Raw genomic sequence first — 25208 nt, 5'->3', positions numbered from 1 at the left:
TTCTCAGAAACATGGTTGTTGTTGTTTTAAAATGCTTATCTTCCATATTAGAAATCAATAATATGTATTGGTAGATCAGGCAGTACTTTCCAACATGATGGTGGTGGATACAGTCTTCTAAATCCAATCCCTGAGCTTTGGGCACTAGGGAAAGCCCTCAGTGATTATAGAAGTTCAGGGCAGAGGAGAGGGACCTTCAGATAGTTCTGGATTAAAGAAGCCTCCTCAACCAAACATTGTCCCAGATTTGAATTCCCATTTTCTCAGGACTAGGGATATGGAAAAGGAGAATAAATGCTAGGGCAAGAGCCTTAATGTAATAGTGTTTTCCATGTTTTCCTTCTTCCTGGGCACTCAGAGGTGGAAAACAGAACACATTTTTAAATGTTTCTGCAATGATCAGTGTTTATCATCAGTCCTAGGGGAGCTGCCATTTTGGGATCCTAACACCTATGTCCCCAGAGTGCCAAATGAAGCAGCTGAAGTGGTCCTCAGGGAATCAAAACCAGAGAAAACAGCTGGACATGCCAAGTATATGATAAGGGTGACTGTGGTGAAGTTGGAATAGTTCTGAAAAGATTGATGGATCATTTTACAAGATTTCCCAGGGTGGGAAAGAAACCAAAAGAATGTAAAAAATCACAGACAAGATTATTTCCTAAGAAAAGATGATCAAGAGAACATCATTAATTACTCATAGACCTCTTCAATCATCTTTATATAATTTTTATGAGAATTATCTGCATGTGTATTAAGGATATCCTAGATAAAAATATGAGAAGGGAACAAGTAGGCTTTCCTAAATGAGTCTCCATTACAGATTCCATCTTTATGGTCACACAGTCATTTAAAAGGTTCTCCATTGGGGAAGGCTACCATGTTGATTGTATCAAGCCCCAAAACATGGCAAGGTCTCTTCAATAAGATTGATCATACCCCAAAAAGGATCAATCAATCTAATGACTCACACATAGAAAAACACCTGTGATCCATCTGTGATCAACCAAGTAATCAGTCCATAAGCACTTATTAAATGCCAACTATGTGCCAGACAGTATGATGAATTTAGATTGCTACTCCATTAGGTTAGAATGCCAGTTACATACAAGTCATCCTTAAAGTCTTAGTACAGTTTGAATCTTTAACAAGCTTGTACATCTGGGAAAGAAATAACAAAATGGACAATGAATTGACTACAGAACTGAACAAAAGAAAAAGAGCAGGCTAGATTGCATTCGGGAAATTACAATTTAATATTGAGATCTCAAGTGCTCCTCCACACAAAAACATATCTTTAAAAAACAAAAGCACATGGATTCTCTTGCTACTATGTGATTGACAATATTAGAACACCAAAATCTCAGAACAAAGTTGTAGATGATCCCAAGGGCAATTGAAGGGTCAACAAGCATGCCTAGAGGGCATGGATATTACTGTGGTCCTTCTTTTCCCCTCATCAGCAATAAGTCTATATATAGGCACATACAGCTGGTAAGGCTATGGGAGAGAAATGGTGGGGCACAAATAGGCTACAGCCTATTTCCAATAATAAACCATGTTCATCAAGTAGTCTAAGGGATATCATTGAGAAAGGTGTGATTGGAAAGAGCAAATGAGCCAGTCACATGGCAAGACTGGGTGATAATAGATGAACAACCTCACTGGGGCACTGGTCGCCCCCCAAAATAGAAAAGGGCCTTAGAGAACTTAGAGAAGAACCATGTTAAATAGTTCTTCAATAGTGACCATATGGGGCAACCCAGATAAGAATTGTACAGGTCAATTTGATATGATTGGACTGTGACCTTCATCAATGTAGACAATGTCTCCATAAATGTGATCCCAGATCCATTGCAGCATGGAGGGAGAATTACATCATTTTTGGCAGTAAAAGTCTAAAGGCTGCCAGTATCTTGGTAAATCAAAGAATAAACATTTCTATATTGTCAACTTATATGGAAAGAAAATAAGCCATTGCAGGGTGGGGGATAGGGGTCATTGTGCCTGAAGTATTTTAGAGTTTTCAGATGTTTGAAACATGGGAATTTACTGAGATGGAATCAGACAAGTCTTCCTTGTCTGCTCTTACTTCCCTCACTTTTTTTTAATGTTCTTATTTTTTAACTCAGTCCCTAAAGATTGTATGTCAATGCTATTCTTACCCTGGAGCTCTCAAGAACTGTAGCTTCTTAAAACAATTATGTTTGTAAAGAATGATCCCCAAATTTTCTGTACATTGTTCTAAAAAACAAAGTGTTGTAGAAATGTGTATAAAGCCATGAGCTGAGATGCTATGGTTTAGGAAGTTCAGTGATATGGGTGCCCCTATGTTAGTCCCTGACTGATTCATCTCTGGGCTTGCTCTGATTCACAGGCTAAGAGTCTTGAGTGTGAAGTATGACTTACAGTTGATACACCATGTTGTTGTTGTTGTTGTTGTTGTTGTTGTTGTTCCTTCCTTCCTTCCTTCCTTCCTTCCTTCCTCCCTTCCTTCCTTCCTTCCTTCCTTCCTTCCTTCCTTCCTTCCTTCCTCCCTTCCTTCCTTCCTCCCTTCCTTCCTTCCTTCCTTCCTTCCTTCCTTCCTTCCTTCCTTCCTCCCTTCCTTCCTTCCTTCCTTCCTTCCTTCCTTCCTTCCTTCCTTCCTCCCTTCCTTCCTTCCTCCCTCCCTCCCTTCCTTCCTTCCTTCCTTCCTTCCTTCCTTCCTTCCTTCCTTCCTTCCTTCCTTCCTTCCTTCCTTCCTTTCTTCTTCCTTCTTTATTCTTTCTTCTTTCTTCTTCTTTCTTCTTTCTTCTTCCTCTTCCTTCCCCTTCTCCTTCTCCCAATTTGGTTGGTACAAATGGTCACCAAGATTCCTTCCAGAACAATTCAGTTTTGACCTCCAACATTGGATAGAAATTAAATTAAATTAAAAATTGAATGAGCTTCATTATATTATTACAATTTTAACTGACTCAAAATATTAATATGGGGCAGGGCAGTAAACTTTCCAATAGTGTTTAATATATTCTGAACTATACTGGAGTTATTTTTACACATTTGATATCCCCTGCTAGATGGTAAATTCAGTGCTGGCAAGAACATGATTTGAATATTTTTATCTTCCCTTACCATGAACTGAATGTAGTAGACCCTCAAATTTTCCTAGGATTTTAGTGTTAGAGCTGGAAGAGACCTTAGGGGTCATCCAACCCAGTCCTCCTCTCTCCATTGACCCCATATGATATAAATGTAAGGGAAAATAAGCTCATTAAGGTTAAACGACTCAGAGGCAGATAGATTGTGAAGTAGATATAAAGCCAGGCCTGGAGATGGGGGGTCCTGGGTTCAGATCTGGCCTCAGACACTCCTTCGCTGTGTGAACTTGGGCAAATCATGTGGCCCCCGTTGCCTAGCCCTTACCACTCTTCTGCCTTGGAACCAACACACAATATTGATTCTAAGATGGAAGGTAAGGGTCCAGAAAAAAAAAAAAAGGTTAAATGACTTACCAAAGATCCCAGCAGTAGCAGGAAATGGCCAAGCTGAGATTTAATTGCAGGTCTTCTGACTTCTAGTCTAGCACTCTTTCCATTAGACAATTTTTGTTGAATTCAGAATAGAAACAGCATTATCATCAGCAGCATCATAAACAACACTTAACATATGTCCTACCATTTACCATTTTCAAGGAACTTTCATAGATACTCCCTCATTAAATCTTCACAAGGCTGGGGATAGAGTGTTGGAAGCTCCCAATGGCGGATACACTTGACACCTTAGCATCCCAGAGAATGGTTTGGATCACAAAAGGTCTCATTCCAACCATTTAATTTGGTTGCTAAATTTGGCTGCTGATAACAGGATGCACAACTCCACGGCATTTTCAGTTCAAAGTAGCAGGTGCTTTAGATGCCTGGAGAACCACAAAGACATTCCTCCTCCATTTGGTTGCTGGATTGCATTCACACATCTCACCCGCCTTCATTTTATTGCTCTTGATGTGAGGTTTATGTCTTTCCGGACCCACGCGTGATAGTTACTTCTCAGCTCCCAAGTGGAGAATCAAAACATCAGATGATCCCAGAAGAAGAACTTTTAACTAAGATGCATTGCTTATAAGGGGAAAAATCATTTGGGGGAGGGAGAGATGGTGGTGGTATAGTCTTATCAGAGTCTGTATGCATACTCATGGGAACTGGGGGGAGAAGCCAGTCATTGGAGATGGATACTAGATCATGGCAGGTGACAGTTTAGGGCAAGGGTTCTTAGCTTGGAGTCCATGCATCCCCAAGGAGTCTATGGATAGATTTCAGGAAGTCTGTGAACTCTAATGAGGAGGGGGGAATTATGTCTTTATTTTCACTGACTTCTAAATGAAATGAGCATTTCTTTTGTGGATTCAAATAAAAATATTATTCTGATGATAGGTTCAGAAGCTTCACTAGACTGCAAAAGGGGTCCATGCAAGGATGTGCTGGAATGGGCTCCCACTTACTGCCTTGGGAGAGCTGATTTTGAAGTTTCAGGGTGAGCACCTAGCCCAGTCCTCCTCTCTCAACCTTGCTTTGTACAGACCTAGGGAAAAGGAGGCTCAGAAAGATTAAATGACTTGCAAAAGATCACAAAGATAGCAATAAATGGCAGAACTGAGATTTATTTGTGGGTCCTACTGCCTCAGGAGAGCTGATTGTTAAATATTCAAGGTAAGCATCTGCTCCTCTGAAATCTAGGAAATGCTATAGATCAGGGCTTGATTTATTGCTTGTTTTTTATCTATACTTAAGAAAGGGAGAGATAAAAATGAAATAATGCAGATTAAATTTAAAATATGTTGTGCATATATTTTGGGGTGTGTCAAATATGATTTTTTTTCCTAGAGAGCTAGTTGTTAAACATTTACCCACATAGCCATAGGCTTGTGCCATAGTGATTAACAACTACTATTTTAAGTCATGGGAGACAGTGCACCTGTTTGAGAATATAGTAAAGCAAGGCCTTGGGAAATTTGTCCTCCATTTGTGAAGGAGTTCTTTGCTACTACCACCTAGGGAAGAAGTACACCTCCCCCACGTCAGCATGCTGGAGCCAAAACCCTGTTGTTTCATGCTAGGCATAGCATGGTCTTTTGCCCAATGGCCTAAACTCCTGAAAGTTGTATATAGAAATCAGAGCCATAATTAATATTCTGGTGACATATTCACTTCCTAGGGAAAGCAACCTAAAGTATTCCTCAGATCAAGAGCAGATGGAGAAGAGATGTAGGTCAGGACTGGGCCAGAGAAGGGATCACCTGGGGCTTGATTACTGGAAAAGAAAGTGTACCAACTAGTTTCTTCCTATTAGAGGTCAATGTCAGTTATCAGTTGTTGCTGAAAGAATAGAGCCCGTAAAATCTGGTACCCTGGGGCAAAGCTCTGTTCACCTCACCTTAGTCCAGTTTCTGTTAGCAATTGGGCATTAGGAAGAAATAGGCATAGAGCAAACATTAAGGAAATTTGTCCAAATTATTTTTTATTATTTATTTATTTTTCTTTAAACTCTTAACTTCTATCTTAGAATGAATACTAAGTATTGGCTCTATGGTAAAAGAGTGGCAAGGGCTAGGCAATGGGGGTGAAGTGACTTGTCCAGGGTCCCACAGCTAGGAAATATCTGAGGCCAGTTTTGAACATAAGATCCCCCCTCTCTAGGCCTGGCTCTCAATCCACTGAGCCACCTAGCTATACCCAACTCACTTTATAAAAGTTTTCAAACCCTAGAAACTTGATCCCGATGACATACCATCCTAAACTTAAAAATTTCTCTAAGATTTCCCAGAGAAGATGTTTCTTTTTCTTTTAAGCTGATCACCTTTGATCAATCTTATGGAAAGGAGTCGGCCAGGCCATTCTAAATGCTCTTTGCACCAGCCACAGTTACTTTTTTCAAAGCAAAGGAGATATACTGTCATCCTTCCAATGCTTCAGAGAAAAGCCATTGTGTGCCTAACAGCATTATGTGCCAAAAGACTTTGGTGCCATGAATAATCTGCCTTGCACAATCTTTGCCAAGCATCTTTCTCTACAGTCATTGGAGGCTTGCTGTGGAAGGGGGGATGAGTCATGTAATCTCCGAATTAAAGAGCCTTAATGTTGGAAGGGACTTTAGATGTTAATCTACCCAATATAGTCATTCTCTCCATCAAATTCCCAATGGGAGATATGGCGTCTTTAGTATTCAAATTTCAGCTCTGTTGCTTCTAAGCTATGCTGCTTAGAACAGGTTGCCTCACCTCTCTGAACCTTGGTTTTTTCAGCTATAAAATGGGGATGGTGATATTTGTGCTACCTATCTCTCAGAGTTATTGTGAAGAAAACACTTGATAAACCTTAAAGCACTATAAAGAAGTGAAGTATTATTATTGTTATGAAGAACTCAAGTACCTCATAAGACAACCTTTCCATTTTTTAACAGCTCTGATTGTAAGGAAGGGGTTTTTTTCTGGATTTTTCTGTTTTCTATTTTACTTTAAAAAATATCTCTCTTCCCTAAAATTCTACCCTTTGTTTCTAGTTGGGTCCTCTAGAATCAAATAGAAAAAAAGGCTACTCCTCTTCCTGCATAGGCCTTCAAATATTTGAAGACAGTAACCGTTCTTTCATCTCAGTCATCTCTTCTCTAGGTTTAACATTCCTAATCCCTTCAATTGTTCCTCATCGTGGCCTGGTTTCAGGTCCCCTTAGCATCTGGATTCTGAACACATCCTATCTGGTTAGGGGCCCCGACAGTCCCATCACAGTCATCTGTATTAGTCTCATTCATATACTCTTTGTCCTACTCAGGCAGATTTGTTGGCTGCTTTCTTTGCATGACTTTCTATCTCCCGCTCAGGTGTATTGTCCCCTGTGCCTGGAATTTACCCTTTTCACCTCTATCTCCCAGAATCCTTGTTGTTGTTGTTCAGTTGTATCTGACCCTTTGTGACACCATTTGGGGTTTTCTCGGCAAGAGATACTGGAGTGATTTGCCATTTCTTTCTCCAGCTCATTTTAGAGATAGGGAGATTAAGGTAAATGGGGTTAAGTGACTTGCCCAGGGTCACAGAGCTGGTAAGTGTCTGAAACCAGATTTAAACTCAGGACATTGAGTCTTCTTAACTCCGGGACTGGCTTTAATTCCACTGTGATATCCAGCTGCTCGTGAAATCCTTAGATTCTCTCAAACAACAACTCCAGTACCAATTTCTACATAAGACTTTTATCACTTTGCAATTGTTACCACTCTCTCCTTCATGAAATATGGGATCATAGTATCAAAGAGTTATAGATTTAGTTCTGTAAAGGACTTAAGAAGTCATTTAGTCCAAGTACTTCATTTTACAAATGAGGACTCTGAGGCCCCAAAGGGGTGAGAGACTTGCCCAAGACCACCTAAGTGAAAGAAGCAACATTGAAACCATGTCCTCTGACTCCAAATTTGACACATCTTTCTCCTAGACTTCGTTGCTATTATTTATCCCCAGTAGTTGCTCTGTTTTTGTCTTTGTATCAAAAGAGCCATGTACAAAGTAGGTATATAGTACATTTTTTTTGTTTGCTTTTAATTGTTATCTTCTAGCTTAGAATCAATACAAGTATTGGTTTCAAGACCGTAGAAGGTAAGCAACTGGGGTTAAGTGACTTGCCCAGGGTCATATAGGTATGATATGTCTGAGGTCATATTTGAACCCAAGAACCTCTAGGCTCCAATTCTGGTGCTCTACCCACTGTGCTACCTAGTTGCCCCTTTTATACATGATTAAGTTAAATCAACCTGATAAAATGGGGCACATGGGACTAAACATACCACTCAAATGAGGGTCTGGTCAGTAGGAGCAAATCACCTGTTGCTTCCTGCCTCTACTGCCCTTGTTTCAACCTTTTCATTCTGACTCTTGTGACCACCAGCAACTCCAAATTAAAGTATCATCTTCTGAACATTGTTGTTGTTGTTGTTCAATCATTTCAGACCTTTCATGAACCCATTTGGGATTTTCTTGCCAACAAACATAAAATGGCTTGCCATTTCCTTCTCTGGCTCTTTTTATAGATGAAAAAACTGAGACCAACTGGTTTACATGATTTGCCCAGGGTTACCAGCTAGTTTTGTTTGTTTTTTAGTGTCTGAGGCCAGATTTGAACTCAGGAAAGTGATTCTTCCTGAATTCAGTCTTGACATTCCATCCACTGAATCACCTGGCTGCCTCTCAACATTGGTTGTTTTTTATTTTGATTTATTCTCCCCCTTCTCCCCTCAGGTTTTCTCCTTGTTTAATAATACTATGTTCAGGTACAACCTCCTTCTAGAGTAAGAAAGGGACCACTAAAAAAGTACCAGATGTTAGCAGTTCCTAGTTGTTAACCATTAGGAACTAATAAAGACTATATGGTGACAATTACTTGGGTCAATATTGAGGCCAAAGTCAAATCCATTCATCTCTAAGGACTGTCTGAATTCTTTGGCCATCTGGAATTTTTCTGCACCTTATATCACTTGGAATACATGGGCCATCATCTCAGGCTCAGACATTTTGGTTGCAAACAGTGATGTTTGTTGTAACAGGATTTGACTCATGAAGCTTTTCTTCTGGGGCGTTCGGATCATTTCCCACATGACCGCATGTGAGTCTGGAAAGGAATGAGTTCTGGTGACACATATGGAGAAAGAGACCCACAAAGTGGGATCAATTCCATGTCACAGAATTAGAAAGCACAAGGTCGTCCATTTTCCCCAGTGCTCAGCCTTCTCCCTTTGCAAAAAAACGAAGGCACAGCTGTATGTTACTGTCTCTTCTCAGCACCTTGTTGGATCTGTCTCTTATTCAATCTGTTCTCTCAGCTTTCCCTCCTCTGTGCCTCAGAATCTCCATCTGTAAAATGAAGGCATTGTTACATTAGTATTTTAATCCCCTTTCAGAGAAGGTGTGAAGACAGAATTCTCAACTTCAGTCACTTGCCCCTTGGCCTCGTCTACAAGAATACCTCACTTGTTAGCTTGGATCTTTTACACTTTGGAAATCACTTTTCACATCTGTTATTTCTTTAGTTTCTCCTGCTCCTGGAGAATGAGAAAATCCCATATAGTGTCTCCTCTTTCCTCTGATGGCCACCAGGCGTTGATGCTCCCCTCTGTATTTCACCAAGGTCATCAACATCAATCAGCTTGTCCTGGTCACCCAGGCTCCAAATGAGTTTTGAGTAATGCGTATACTGTCTTACTCTCTTTTTGTATAATAACAGGGACCAATAACAAACAGCCTCATTCTCCCTTCCAAATGGAGACCAGAGTTTAACAATGCCTCTAGTTAACACTGTGGGAAGAGTCCAGCTGAATGCGAATTAGGAACTATTGGGCCATTTAATACATGGTTTGGTTTTTTTTTTTTTAATTTTTAATTTTTCCTGCTAGGAAATGAGATGGGTTTGGCAGCCTGGCTCTCCCTCATAGGCCATCTAAAATTAGAACCCAGTTGACAAGGCAATCCTTATCTACAACCCAAGGCCTGCACAGCAGATGCAGAGAAATGTCATAAGTACAGTTTCTGTTTCAATTTGGAGGTTCAAAAGACCTCAGCAAATGCAAGCACAGAGCAAATTTGTGCTGTTTCAAAAGCTTTCAGACTCCAATTCCTCAGGTACCATTCGATTAGAGTTTCAGGTTTACAATGGAATTAGCGTCCCTGACAGTCTAGGAGATCTTACTCTTTGCTATTCATTCATCGCTCCAGCTATGAACAACAGAGATCGCAAAGCACAAGCCCTCTTGCCCTTTGGCTGCCTGAACACTATTAGCTTGTGGATCCTCCTGGGGGCTGTGAAGCGCCAGCTGATGGCTCAGTTTTTAGGTAACACCAGTCTAAACATGTATCGAGTTGAGAAAGTCACCACCCTAAGGCCCTATATATTAGCTCCATTTTGTTCTGCCCCTAGAATATGCCCCTGTACAGAAACTGGAATTATCCTACATTTATAGATTTATAGGACACCCCATACACTGAGAGATTCTACCAGCTCAAGACTTATCTTTCCCATTCTGGATGGATCTGGGCTGTACCCACTGGGCACATCTCATCTCGAATGTCTTCAAGCCAATACGAAAAATGATGGCTTATTAGGAAATGGTGAAGAAATAGAGAGACATTTTATTGAATTATCCGTGGTGTGGCTAGTCATGGCAGCTGGATTGCATGTCCCTTGAGGGAAAGAGCTGTGTTTTCAAGTTTGTACTATCTACCCTCAATCTTCTTCATTCCTAGCAAAACTATAGCAAAAGTACCTTGAGCTTCTCATATTGAGATTCTCAAGAAGCTGTCTTTCTTAGTAAATTTAGTCTTTGCCAGCTGTGGCTAAAATCAAAATTCCCTTCTGCTCTAGGCATGGCCCTCAAAGTTTTATCAGCATCATTCTTTTTTTTTTAATAAACCCTCACCTTCCATCTTGGAATCAATACTGTGTATTGGTCTCAAGGCAGAAGAGTGGTAAGAGCTAAGCAATGGGGGTTAAGTGACTTGCCCAGGGTCACACAGCTGGGAAGTGTCTGAGGACAGATTTGAACCCAGGACCTCCCATCTCTAGGCCTGACTCTCAATCCACTGCGCTACCCAGCTGCCCCCAGCATCATTCTTGAAAAGGGCAGTTACTTAAGGCATCCACTCCCTCTGTAGACTGGTGTACCCATATTAGCATAACTTTATGATCCTAGGATGTGAGCTTTTCCAAGTGCTCCCCATATGTCATCTCACTTCAAGGACATAGAGAAGGTTCTTTCTCCAAATATACTTCCCTTCTACCTGCTCACACCACACTTGCCAATGTGTGAATTTCTGCCATTAAAGAATCATTCCTTTTGACTTGAGGTTTTGACCTTGCTTGAAATGCAAATCCTCCTGGGAGAGGTAACAGAAATCTCTTTGTTGCTCATTTATACCTTCAGGTGAAAAGTTTTGATCCTTTTCTGGGAGCAGCTTTTAATACTGAGAACAGAAGACATTGAATACCACAGGGGGAAGCAAAAAGAGAAGTGTCTTGAGCTTCACTTCCATGTTCTCAGCAATCTGTATGGGCAGGGAAGGAGAAAGTACACTAGAATAGGGATTAGGATGCCTGGCCCCTGGTTCTAGTTTCTGCCACTAACTCCCAGGGTGACCTTGAGCAAGTCATTTCTATTGTTGAGTTTTCTCAGCTTTAAAATTAGAAGAATGGACTATATGACATCTGGAATTCCTTTCTAGTCTGACACTTTGATTTTATTTTTGTTGTTGTTCAGTCATTTTAGTTATGTCTGAATCTGTGACTACATTTGGAGTTTTCTTGGCAAAGATACTAGAGTGGTTTAGCATTTCCTTCTCTAGCTCATTTGACAGATGAGAAAACTGAGGTCAACAGGTTCAGTGACTTGCTCAGGATCACACAGCTAGATAGTATCTGAGGCCAGATTTGAATTCAGGAAGTTGAGTCTTCCTGACTATTGGCCCAGGGTTCTACCTGTGTCACCTAGCTATTCCATGATTCTATCACAGAAATGTATTTAGGGAGCAGGGGATTAAAAAAAAAAGAGGTAGAACTGAGAAGGATGAGAACTGACCTCTTGTTCTTCTCACAGGTTCAAGCCATGAGATTGTCTTTTGTGGGGGAAATGGGCTGGGAGCTGCACATCCCCAAGGCTTCCTGTGTACCTGTGTATAAGGCTGTGATGAAAGCAGGTGCCAAGCATGGCATCATCAATGCAGGCTATCGGGCAATTGATTCCTTGAGCATTGAGAAAGGTAGGTGTTTGTTCTAATGCTGGAACTTTCTGCCACACCCAGGGGCCCTCATCCCCAAGTCTGGACCTTTTGCAAGGTACCATTGTGATATATAACAATTCTGACTTCACCATTTGGCTTTCTGGTTCCCTTGCTGGTCTGGATATTGTCTCACATTTCCTAGCTTGATCTTTGCTCTATATTGTCCCTTGACACATACAAATGCTCAATATTTATCATGGCCATATTACCCTCTTTCCTCAGTGAAACTAACAGACCTGTATCTCTTCTTCCCTCACCCCCCAATCTCAGAGTCTCTGTGTCTCTCAAGGCAATTACTAGCTAAGCTGATTTTTTAAAATGCCTTCAGATAGAATAATAGAATCAGAGAACATCAGGACTAGAAAGAAGTTTAAAAAATAGAATGTTAGGGTTCAAATGAATCTAAGAACATAGAATATTAGAGATGGAAGAAGTCTTAGAGGCCACTTAGTCTAATCCTCTCATTTTAAAGATGAAAAAAAGCAAACTAGAAACTGAGGCACAGAGAAGGGTATTGATTTGCTCAAGATATTTTAGTGGCAGCGGGCTACAGAAGGCTTTTCCAGTCCCAAACCTTGAAACCTCTCTTTTCTAGGCTATATAGATAGATTCTAACAGAGGCCTTCTAGAAATAATGAGTCCCCCACCCCCACCATACACACCCCACTCTATGCCCCCAAACCACAGTTCTTGTTTTATAAGCCCAAGTAGTAATGTATATATATATATATATATATATATATATATATATATGGTATGAATTTCCAAACAGGTACAAAATAGAAGCAGTGCCATTATAGGCCAGGGATATGGATTTTATGATTCAGAGGAGGCTAACATTACTCTCATCTCCACCTGTCTTTTGGACATCTTGAAATGGATGCCCAGAAGACATCTTAAATTCAATGGTCCAAAACAGATTTCATTATCTTTTCCCATAAAGCCTCCCCCTTCTCTAATCTTTTCTGTTACATCAAGGGCAATACCTTCTTCCCAGTCCCTCAGGTTCCCAAGCTAGGAATCATCTTGGATTCCTCACTGTCTCTCACTTCTCACCCCCATATCATATCCAAGCTCTTGCCAAGACCTGCAGATTTCACCTGTGCAACATCTCTCCAATACACTCCCTTCTCTCCTCTGACACTGCCACCACTCTGGTGCAAGCCCTCATTACCTTATGTTTGGATTAGTGCCATAGTGGCTGCCATTAGTGCCTGTTGGTGGGTCTACCTGCCTCATGTCTCTCCCCAGTCCACTCCATCCTCCATTCAGCTACTGAAGTGATTCTCCTAAAGTGCAGGTCTGATCATATCACCCTCCTACTCAACAAACTCCAGTAGCTTCCTGTTCCCTTCAGGAGCAAATACAAAATGCTCTAATTGGCTTTCAAGACCCTTTCTAACCTAGTCACAGCCTACTTTTCCTGTCTTCATATACCTTACTCCACAACATGTACTCTTCAGTCCAGTGACACTGACCTTATGGATGCTCCATGAACAAGACACTCCTTCCCTCTGACACTGAGCATTTTCTTTGTCAATCCTCCTTTCCTGGAAGAGGTTCCTTATTCCATTCTGACTGCTGATCTCCCTGGCTTCCTTTAAGTCCCATCTAAAATCCTACCTTCTACAGGAAGCCTTCCTTAATGTCTCTTAATTTCAGTTCCTTCCCTCTTTTAATTATTTCCTATTTATTTTGTATATAGCTTGCTTTGAATATATTTGCTTACTTGTTGTCCTCCCAATTAGATTGCAAGTTCCTTAAGGGTGGGGCTGTCTTTGGCATAGTGATTGACTGATTGCTATAGAGCTTGCTGTGTGTATCTATATATCTATATTTATATAGTTGTTTGCATGCTGTCTTCCCAATTATATTATAAGTTCCTTGAGGGCAGGGACTGTATTTTGTATTTTTGTACTTTCGTACTTAGCTCTTAGCAAAGTGCCTGGCACAAAATAGGTATTTAATAAATGCTTGTTGGATTGACTGATTGCTATATAGCTTGCTGTGTGTGTATATATCTATACCTATATCTATATATTTGTTTGCATTCTGTCTTCCCAATTAGATTGCAAACTCCTTGAAGACAGGAATTATCTTTTGCCTCTTTTTGTATTCCCGGAGCTTAGCACAGTGCCTGGAACATAACAGACACTTAATAAATGTTGACTGATTGATTGAAACCATACTGTATAGGAAGCAGTTCATGATCTCTATGTACTGGGTGAGTCTTGCTACCCTTAACTGTGATAACCTAAGGCATCCCTTGCAGGCTACCGACACTGGCATGCGGATCTTCGCTCTGATGATACCCCACTGGAAGCAGGGCTGGCTTTTACCTGCAAACTGAAGTCCAACATTCCCTTTTTGGGACGAGAAGCCCTAGAGAAACAGAAGGCTTCTGGTCTCCTTAGACGCCTGGTCTGCTTTACTGTTGACAAGTAAGTCCTTTTGAGCCCCCTCCCCACCATTCCTACTCACAACTGTTTGTATTTGGGAAACATTCCTTGCATACAGTCTCCTTGTCAACTCCACAATTGGAATAAAACATTTTTTTTAAATATATTTTATTTGATCATTTCCAAGCATTATTCGTTAAAGACATAGATCATTTTCTTTTCCTCCCCCCCACCCCCCATAGCCGACGCGTAAGTCCACTGGGCATTAGATGTTTTCTTGATTTGAACCCATTGCTTTGTTGATAGTATTTGCATTAGAGTGTTCATTTAGAGTCTATCCTCTGTCATGTCCCCTCAACCTCTGTATTCAGGCAGTTGCTTTTTCTCGGTGTTTCCACTCCCATAGTTTATCCTTTGCTTATGAATGGTGTTTTTTTCTCCTGGATCCCTGCAAGTTGTTCAGGGACATTACACCGCCACTAATGGAGAAGTCCATTACGTTCGATTATACCACAGTGTATTAGTCTCTGTGTACAATGTTCTCCTGGTTCTGCTCCTCTCGCTCAGTATCACTTCCTGGAGGTTGTTCCAGTCTCCATGGAACTCCTCCACTTTATTATTCCTTTTTGCACAATAATATTCCATCACCAACATATACCACAATTTGTTCAGCCATTCCCCAATTGAAGGGCATCCCCTCGTTTTCCAGTTTTGGGCCACCACAAAGAGCGCAGCTATGAATATTTTTGTACAAGTCTTTGTGTCCATTATCTCTTTGGGGTACAGACCCAGCAGTGCTATGGCTGGGTCAAAGGGTAGATATTCTTTTGTCGCCCTTTGGGCATAGTTCCAAATTGCCCTCCAGAATGGTTGGATCAATTCACAACTCCACCAGCAATGCATTAATGTCCCTACTTTGCCACATCCCCTCCAGCATTCATTACTTTCCTTTGCTGTAATGTTAGCCAATCTGCTAGGTGTGAGGTGATACCTCAGAGTTGTTTTGATTTGCATCTCTCTGATTATAAGAGATGTAGAGCACTTCTTCATGTGCTTGTTAATAGTTTTGATTTCTTTATCTGAGAACTGCCTATCCATTTCCCTTGCCCATTTATCAATTGGAGAATGGCTTGATTTTTTGTACAATTGATTTAGCTCATTATAAATATGAGTAATTAAACCTTTGTCAGAGGTTTCTATGAAGATTTTTTCCCAATTTGTTGTTTCCCTTCTGATTTTAGTTATATTGGTTTTGTTTGTACAAAAGCTTTTTAGTTTGATGTAGTCAAAATTATTTATTTTACATTTTGTGATTCTTTCTATATCTTGCTTGGTTTTAAAGCCTTTCCCCTCCCAAAGGTCTGACATGTATACTATTCTGTGTTTACCCAATTTACTTATGGTTTCCTTCTTTATGTTTAGTTCACTCACCCATTTTGAATTTATCTTGGTGTAGGGTGTGAGGTGTTGATCTATTCCTAGTCTCTCCCACACTGTCTTCCAATTTTCCCAGCAGTTTTTATTGAATAGTGGATTTTTGTCCCAAAAGCTGGGATCTTTGGGTTTATCGTATACTGTCTTGCTGAGGTCGCTTTCCCCCAGTCTATTCCACTGATCTTCCTTTCTGTTTCTTAGCCAGTACCAAATTGTTTTGATGACTGCTGCTTTGTAATATAGTTTTAGGTCAGGGACTGCAAGGCCCCCATCGTATGTGTTTTTTTTCATTATTTCCCTGGATATCCTTGATCTTTTGTTCTTCCAAATGAACTTTGTTATGGTTTTTTCTAAATCAGTGAAGAAGTATTTTGGTAGTTCAATGGGTATGGCACTAAATAGATAAATAAGTTTGGGTAGGATGGTCATTTTTATTATATTGGCTCGTCCTATCCATGAGCAGTTAATGTTTTTCCATTTGTTCAGGTCTAGTTTTAGTTGTGTGGCGAGTGTTTTGTAGTTGTGTTCATATACTTCCTGTGTTTGTCTTGGGAGATAGATTCCTAGGTATTTTATTTTGTCTAAGGTGATTTTGAATGGGATTTCTCTTTCTAGTTCTTGCTGCTGAGCTGTGTTGGAGATATATAGAAAAGCTGATGATTTATGTGGGTTTATTTTGTATCCTGCAACTTTGCTAAAGTTGTTGATTATTTCAATTAGTTTTTTGGTTGAATCTCTAGGATTCTTTAAGTAGACCATCATGTCATCCGCAAAGAGTGATAACTTGGTCTCCTCCTTGCCTATTTTGATGCCTTCAATTCCTTTATCTTCTCTAATTGCTACTGCTAGTGTTTCTAGTACAATGTCAAATAGTAGAGGTGATAATGGGCATCCTTGTTTCACTCCTGATCTTATTGGGAATGCATCTAGTTTATCCCCATTGCAGATGATATTAGCTGTTGGTTTTAGATATATACTGTTTATTATTTTTAGGAATGACCCTTCTATTCCTATGCTTTCTAGTGTTTTTAATAGGAATGGGTGTTGTATTTTATCAAAGGCTTTTTCTGCATCTATTGAGATAATCATGTGGTTCTTGTTGGTTTGCTTGTTGATGTGGTCAATTATGTGGATGGTTTTCCTAATGTTGAACCAGCCCTGCATCCCTGGTATGAATCCTACTTGATCATGGTGAATGATCCTTCTGATCACTTGCTGGAGTCTTTTTGCTAGTATCCTATTTAAGATTTTTGCATCTATATTCATTAGGGAGATTGGCCTATAGTTTTCTTTCTCTGTTTTTGACCTGCCTGGTTTTGGAATCAGTACCATGTTTGTGTCGTAAAAGGAGTTTGGTAGAACTCCCTCTTTGCTTATTATGTCAAATAGTTTGTATAGTATTGGGATTAACTGTTCTCTGAATGTTTGATAGAATTCACAGGTGAATCCATCAGGCCCTGGGGATTTTTTCTTAGGAAGTTCTTTGATGGCTTGATGGATTTCAATTTCTGATATGGGATTATTTAAGAATTCTATTTCCTCTTCTGTTAGTCTAGGCAGTTTGTATTTTTGTATATATTCATCCATTTCTCCTAAATTGGTGTATTTATTGCCATATAATTGGCAAAGTAATTTCTAATGATTGCCTTAATTTCCTCCTCATTGGAGGTGCTGTCCCCCTTTTCATCTTTAATGCTGTGAATTTGCTTTTCTTCCTTCCTTTTTTTAATTAGATTGACCAGTACTTTGTCTATTTTGTTTGTTTTTTCAAAGTACCAGCTTCTTGTCTTATTTATTAAATCAATAGTTCTATCACTTTCGATTTTATTAATTTCTCCCTTAATTTTTAGGATTTCTAATTTGGTTTTCTGCTGGGGGTTTTTAATTTGATCGCTTTCGAGTTTTTTCAATTGCATTTCCAATTGATTGATCTCTGCTCTCCCTTGTTTGTTAATATAAGCTTTCAGGGATATGAATTTGCCTCTGATTACCGCTTTGGCTGCATCCCAAAAGGTTTGAAAGGATGTTTCGCCATTGTCATTTTCCTTGATGAAATTATTAATTGTTTCTATGATTTCTTCTTTAACTAAACGGTTTTGGAGTATCATATTGTTTAATTTCCAATTGGTTTTAGATTTGGTTTTCCATGTACCATTACTAATCATTATTTTTATTGCCTTGTGATCTGAGAAGGCTGCATTCATTATTTCTGCTTTTCTGCATTTGTGTGCTATGTTTCTGTGACCTAATGTATGGTCAATTTTTGTGAATGTGCCATGTGGTGCTGAGAAGAAGGTGTATTCCTTTTTATCCCTATTTATTTTTCTCCATATGTCTATTAATTCTAATTTTTCTAAGATTTCATTCACTTCTTTTACCTCTTTCTTATTTATTTTTTGATTTGATTTATCTAAATTTGATAATGGTTGGTTTAAGTCTCCCACAAGTATGGTTTTATTGTCTATTTCTTCCTTCAATTCGCCTAGTTTCTCCATTAGAAATTTGGGTGCTATATTATTTGGTGCATACATATTGATTAATGATATTTCCTCGTTGTCTAGAGTCCCTTTTAACAAAATATAATTACCTTCCCTATCCCTTTTGATCAGGTCTATTTTTGCATTGGCTTTATCAGATATCATGATTACCACTCCTGCCTTCTTTCTATCAGTTGAGGCCCAGAAGGTCTTACTCCATCCTTTAATTCTGACCTTGTGGGTGTCAACCCGCCTCATGTGTGTTTCTTGAAGACAACATATGGTAGGGTTTTGGATTCTAATCCATTCTGCTATTCGTCTACGTTTTATGGGTGAGTTCATCCCATTCACGTTCAAAGTTATGATTGTCATTTGTGGACTCCCTGGCATTTTGATTGCCTTCCCTAATTCTAACCTTTTCTTCTTCGGCTCTACCTTTTAGTCCAGTGATTTACTTTGAATCAGTGCCCCTTGTCCCCTCCCTTGATGTTTCCCTTTTTAGTCCCTCCCTTTTTCTTCCCTCCCCCTCCCCCCTCTCTTTCCCTCCCTTTTTGTTCTCCCTCTCCCCCCCCCTTGGTTTTCCCTTCTCCTTACCCTTGTTGGGTAAGATAGAATTCAAGATCCCAATGGATCTGGATGTTTTTCCCTCTCAGAGTTGATTTCCCTGAGATTGAGGTTTAAGTAACTCCCCCCCCTCTCTTCCTCTCCTTCTTATAGGAGTTTTCTTCCCCTCCCCTTCCCATGTGAATCTTTGTGTGAGAACCATTATTCTATTTGGTCTTTCTTTACCCCCTATTTATACATTACATTTTCCCCACATGTTAGTATACATAGATTGATATAAATGTAGTCCTTATAGAAGAGAGTTTGAGTAAAAGAAGAAGATAACATTTTTCCCCTTTCCTTAATATTTACCTTTTCAGGTATTCCTTGCTCTTTGATTTTCGGTATCAAACTTTCCATAGAGCTCTGGTCTTTTCTTTGCAAAAAGTTGGAAGTCTTCTATTTTGTTGAATGCCCATACTTTCCCTTGGAAGTATATAGTCAGTTTTGCTGGGTAGCTGATTCTTGGTTGGAGACCCAGCTCTCTGGCCTTTCTGAAGATCATGTTCCATGCCTTACGATCATTCAGAGTAGAACTTGCAAGGTCTTGTGTGACCCTGATTGGTATTCCTTTATATCTAAATTGTCTTTTTCTGGCTTCCTGTAGGATTTTTTCTTTTGTTTGATAGCTTTGGAATTTGGCAATTACATTCCTGGGAGTTGTCTTTTGGGGGTTTAGTGTAGAAGGTGTTCTGTGAGCTCTGTCAGTGGCTGTATTGCCCCCTTGTTCTAGAATCTCTGGGAAATTTTCTTTGATTATATCTTGTATCACCATGTCCAGTTTGGTGTTTATTTCTGGCTTTTCTGGGAGTCCAATTATTCTTAAATTTTATCTTCTCCCTCTATTTTCCAGATCTATCACCTTGTCGGTGAGATATTTTATGTTCTCTTCTAATTTCTTGGTGTTTTGGCTTTGCTTTATTAGTTCTTGCTTTAAAACCTGGTTTTCTTTTACAGTTTGGTCAAACTGGTTTTGTAGATGCATGAATTTCTTTTGCATTATTTCCCACTTTTCCTCCCAGAGGGTTTCCATCTTTTTGGTCCTTTCTGATTCAAATTCTTCATGGGTTTGTGGAGAGTTTCTATTTCCTTTGGAAGATTTTGGAGAATTTTCTTGTATATCTTCTATCTGCTCTGTATTTTGTATTTTGGCTCCATAGAATGTGTCCAAAGTCACCCCTTTCTTCTTATTTTTTTTGGTATTTTGGGGCTTCTGTGCTTCTGTGGAGTTTGTCATCTCTGAATGTGGAGGATTAGCTTTTCTTATCTCTGTCTGGTGATCAGAGGCTTTAGTCCTGGGCAGATGTTGGTTCTATGAGCTTTCCCTGGGTTAAACTGAATATGCCTCACTGGAACTGGAATGGAAGGGTCGGACCATGAGGCCACACTCTCCCCCGGCTCGCTTTCCGGAAGTTGCCTTCAGAATCGCTGGCCGTGAGGCTGTTTCGTTGGCCTGCGGGGGGGGGGATGGGCTGCAGCTTCCCCAAGCTCCGAGGGCAAGGACTTTCACTGAGACTTGGATAGCAGGATCCAGCCCATGAGGCTGTCTTGCCCGCCCTGAGGGTTGCTGTTGTTTCGACCAGCTCTCTGCAGCGGAAGCCCCAGGCAGTAACTTTCACCGGGACTCCGGTAGAAGGCCCTGAGGGTTGTTGTTCCGAGGACCCTGCTCTCTGAGCCGGCCGGGCTGCGGCTTCCGGGAGCCTTGGACTCTGCGCTCCTACCCCTGAGGTCCGAGTGATCTCGGGTTCTGGCTTTTGAGGGGAGCTGTACCTTTTGATCCGGGTCCAGGTCCAGGAGGAGGGTTCCCAGGGTCTGTGCTGTTGATCGTTTCGAATTTCGGCGCCTTAGGAGCTTATAGTTTGAGATCGGTCGGAAAGGGTTTTCCGGAGATCTGAACTTTAGCTTTCTCTAAGCCGCCATCTTAACCGGAAGTCCCGAATAAAACATTTTTAATGCAATAATACTAGTATTTTAGACCCTCTTCAGTTTGGAACCCCCTTATTTCCTACATTCCATTTTGTATTCCATACTCTTTTGGGTCTATTCCACTATATTGACCCTATTCAAGCTAAACAGCACTATTCACAAAGTTCCCTGTACTATCCCACCTCCACGCCTTTACTCAAGCTTATTTTTTATGTCTGAATGAACTGTCCCATCATTCTATATCCTTTGAATTTCTACTCATACTCTAAAACTCAATTCAAATGCCACTCCTTCCTGAAGCCTTCTGTGAATACTCCCAGTGGATTAAGACCTTCTACCTCTTGAACCTCACATAGTACTTTGTTTTCCAGTTTTTAATATATTTATTGTGTATTATTTTATATTATAGCTTTTGGCAGAGTAAATATATTCTACCCTTTTATTAGACTCTGGGAGGACATGTAAGGTCATGTCTTACCAAAACTCTGGATCTCACATACCCAAGATGCTTTATAACTATGTGTTGTATTGAATTGATTTGAATTATAGTGACAACCTACCCTGGGCAAATAATAATTTTTGCCAAGAGAATAAAATGTATTTTGGTTCTGTTTGTTTTTCTTTCCACCTTTGTGGGTGGCAACAGATTGGCATCATTTTAATCAATGTTTTCAAAACTAGACTAATACTTCCAGGCAATCTTGATTTGGAAAACTAAGATGTTCCACTTACTCCTTATATAACTGCTACTCTTCTCCAAGGGAAGGCTAAGGCTAAGAACAAGAAGAGGGGAAAAGTGTTTCTCTTTGGCTTCAGATGTTTCTTAATTCACACAGCCCTCTTTCTGTCTGTCTCTGGGAGAGCTATCTATGATGAGACAGCAGTCCCTACAAATAAGATGAGAGAAGGGCAGCTAGGTGGCTCAGTAGATAGAGTGCCAGGCCTGGATATAAGAGGTCCTTGGGTTCAAATCTGGCTTCAGACACTTAAGCTGGGTGACCCTGGACAAGTCATTTAATTCTAATCATATAGCCCTAACCGCTCTTCTCCTTGGATCCAATACTTTGTATCAATCCTAAAATGGATGATAAGATTTAAAAAAAAAAAAGAATGTGCCACATGGGGATCCTTTGAAAGGACTGTAGCTGTTATTCTGAAGGTAGAGAATATTTAGAAGAGATATAACAGCTGCCTGTAACCATTGGAAGGGATGAAAGAATGGAGATTTGTTAAGGTAGCTAGATGCCAGAGTGATTTGGAGTCAGGAAGGCCCAAGTTCAGTTTTTGCTTGAGATACTTATTAGCTGCGTGAATCACCTAAAGTCTCTCAGCCTCTATTTGGTTGGACATCCTTAATGGGTCTAATAATAGCATTTATTTCATGGGGTAGTTGGGAAGATCAAATGCAAAGATGATATACACAAAGTGCTTTATAAACCCTAAAGGACTCAGTGCTTGCTATTATTGGTGTTTGGTCCCAGAGGACAAAACTAAGAGCAGCATTTTTTCTGGGAAATGCAAATCTCAGCCAGATTTAAGGAGAAATCTCCTAACAATCTGAACCATCAAAAGGTGTTACAACCTACCTTAGATGACATAGTCATTTCTGCCCCTTTGGAAGTCTGCAGGCAAGGGCCAGATGCCCACCTGTCTCAAGAGTGTGGTAGAAGGTATCATTGGTCAGAAACTGGTGAGCCTAGATGATTTCTGAGGTCCGGTATGAATCTTACTTAGGTCCTCTGACACTATAAGGCAATAGGAAATAAGGCTGGACATGGTTTGGAGCTAAATTGGGGGAGGTTCTAAATGCCAAGAACTACCAAAGGTTAAAGAGTTGGTATTTTATCCCATAGTTAATGTGGAAGCCAATGAAGGTTTATGAGCAGAGGAAGAAATGGTCCAAGCTGTGCCTTAGTAGGGATATTGGGGCCACTGTTGAGGATAGGACCTAGAAATCGACATGAAAGAGAGGGCTGTTAGCAGCATTCGTACTTGTACAAATAGTACAAATGCCCCTGTTGATTATTCTCCTAAGGCTTTGCATACTAATAAAAGCAGAAAGGCAAAACATCATTACTGCAATTACAGGGCTTCACTGATGTGGGCCTAGGATCACTAACAGCCAGAGAGCTGTGTCATATGTGGTCAGATTCCTGGCAGTATTTTATGAAGCCTTTCAAAAGATGTGTCAAATTTGATGAGGAGAGAGACAGACAGAGAGAGGGAGAGAGGGTGGGAGGGAGAGGGGGTGAGAAACAGACAGAAAGGAAGAGCGAGAGGGAGAGAGAGGGGGGGAGAGAAGGAGAGGGAGAGGAAAAGAGGGAGGGGGGGGAAGGGAGAGAGAGGGAGAATCTGTGATTTGTTATCTTTCCCCACAATTTCTCTAGGTTCCTTCTTGTTTGTATGTCCTTCAGCCTGACCTCCTCCTCCTCCTCCATCTTCTCTTCCTCCTCCTCCTTTTTTTCTTTTTAAATCCTTTTCTTCCGTCATAGACTCAATACTGTACATTGATTTCAAGGCAGAATTGCTGAAAGACTAAACAATGGGGATTAAGTGACTTGCCCAGGGTCACACATCTAGGAAGTATTTGAAGTCAAATTTGAACCTGAGACTCTCAGCCTGGCTCTCAATCTACCAAACCACCCAGCTGCCCCCTCCTCCCTTTCCTCTTCCTCTTTCTCTTCCCTCTCCTCCTCCACCCCCTCCTCCTTAACAAGAACAAGATCTCAGACAAGTACAAGGCTGATAAGGAGAGGGACAGGTGATCTTCACCCTCTACACCCAGAAATCCACTTGGAAACCAGAAAGGACAGCAGCTTTGTGCCCAGGGGTATTTTTTTTCCCAAGGCCCTTGATCTTAAAAAGATAAGACAAGCTCCCATTGGGGCATTGTTTTCCCTTGACTTTCAGTACAGGGTTACCAAAAAGAAAAGAATGCTTTCAATTTTTATTTAGCTTTAATACCTTTCAATGTCTATTCGCTATTTGAGTTAGGGAAGTTAGGGCCTATTATCTCTAGTCTTCAGATGGAAAACTGAGACCCCAATACTATGAGGCCCTCAAGGTTATAGGGTAACTTAGAGGCACAGCAAGGGCTAGAACCAGACAGGGTCCTTGGGTGGGATACAGATTCACTGTATCCAAAGGATAGCTCTCACCAGTACTATGAAGACAGAGAAAGGAACTTGGAAAATGTCTGGGCTCCTGAATGAGGGAACCCTGGAAATAACAGGCTAGAATCTAGGCTTTCTGTCTCATAGTTACTGAGCTTTTGTTTTTTCTAGAATCACTGCCTTATTTCATTGCTATCTTCTCTGAGGTTTGGGTGCTGAGGTGGGAGGGCATGAACATAATTTCGGTTTTGGAACTTGCTTTCCACCTATACCTTCACATCCCAGAATGGTCAAGCTTTCCTCTATAGATCTCCTAACTATTCTTCCTACTTCTATCATTTCCCTCCCTCCAATTTATCCTGTCTGTTCTGTAAGATTAATCCTCTCATTATGTCACTTCACTGCTCAAAAACTTTCAATGGCTCCCTATTGTCAAATGACTTCCCACAAACTACTCCTTTACTTGCTTTCTAACCTTATTTTAATCTGTTCCCCTTCATTTAACCAAACCTTTAATCAGAATTGATGTTCCCTAAGAATAGTTTAAAATTTTGAGCACATCTAAGTCAGTAATTTTCCTAATGTGCAAATCAGACCATATCACACCCTTGCTGGATAAATTCTGATGATTTCCTATTGGCCTTTTATTTTAACCCATTACCTTCCATCTTGGGATCAATACTGTGTATTGGTTCTAAGGCAGAGGAGTGGTAAGGGCTAAGCAATGGGGGTTAAGTGACTTGCCCAGGGTCACACAGTTAGGAAGCTTCTGAGGTCAAATTTGAACCCAGGACCTCCCATCTCTGGGCCTGGCTCTCAATCCATTCACTGAGCTACCCAGCTGCCCCCTCCTATTGTCTTTAAGATTAAATGGAACACCTATGAGTACCAGGCCTAGAGTCAGGAGGACCTAGGCTCAAATCTGGCCTCAGACACTTCTTAGCTTTATACACACACATATTTTTACGTACACGTATGCATATGTATGTTTTATTATCAAATAATTTTTTGGTCATGTCTGACTCTTTGTGATTCTATTTTGGGGTTTTCTTGGCACAGATACTGGTGTGGTTTGCCATTTCCTCCTCCAGCTCATTTTGCAGATAAAGAAACTAAGGCAGATAGGGTTAAGTGACTTGCCTAGGGTCACATGGCTAGCAATTATCCGAGACTAGATTGAACTCAGGAAGACTTCAGGTCCAGATCTCTATCCACTGCACAACCCAGCTGCCTGCATTTGTGTGTGAATCGATATACCTATGTGTGCATATATACATATAAGAAGAAATTTTTATTTTTATAAAAAGTTTATTTTTATATATATACACATGCAGTCTAACTAGACTTCTTGCTGTTCCTCACACATGAGACTCCATCTCCACACCTTTGTACTGGCCACCTGCCATTCCTGGAATGTGGTTCTATCTCCTTTTTCCCTCTAAAATTTCTTTTTGCCTTCAAAACTCTGCCAAAA

General features: G+C 40.5%; 1 protein-coding gene across 3 annotated transcripts in view; it reads left to right on the top strand.

Annotated features, from left to right (window-relative positions):
• The window catches only part of SARDH (sarcosine dehydrogenase), a 150576-nt gene that overhangs the window by 108695 nt on the left and 16673 nt on the right, over nt 1–25208 (top strand). For all 3 annotated transcript variants that reach the window (XM_001371871.3, XM_007475250.3, XM_056812662.1), the window contains 2 exons: nt 11599–11761; nt 14055–14223. In XM_001371871.3, the coding sequence (XP_001371908.2) occupies nt 11599–11761; nt 14055–14223 (332 nt within the window). The remainder of the gene's footprint in view (nt 1–11598; nt 11762–14054; nt 14224–25208) is intronic.

This window comes from Monodelphis domestica, chromosome 1 (assembly GCF_027887165.1).
Source record: "Monodelphis domestica isolate mMonDom1 chromosome 1, mMonDom1.pri, whole genome shotgun sequence".
In the NCBI taxonomy this organism is placed as follows: domain Eukaryota; kingdom Metazoa; phylum Chordata; class Mammalia; order Didelphimorphia; family Didelphidae; genus Monodelphis; species Monodelphis domestica.
Note: the sequence above shows the minus strand (reverse complement) of the source record. Positions and strands in the feature narration are given on the sequence as shown.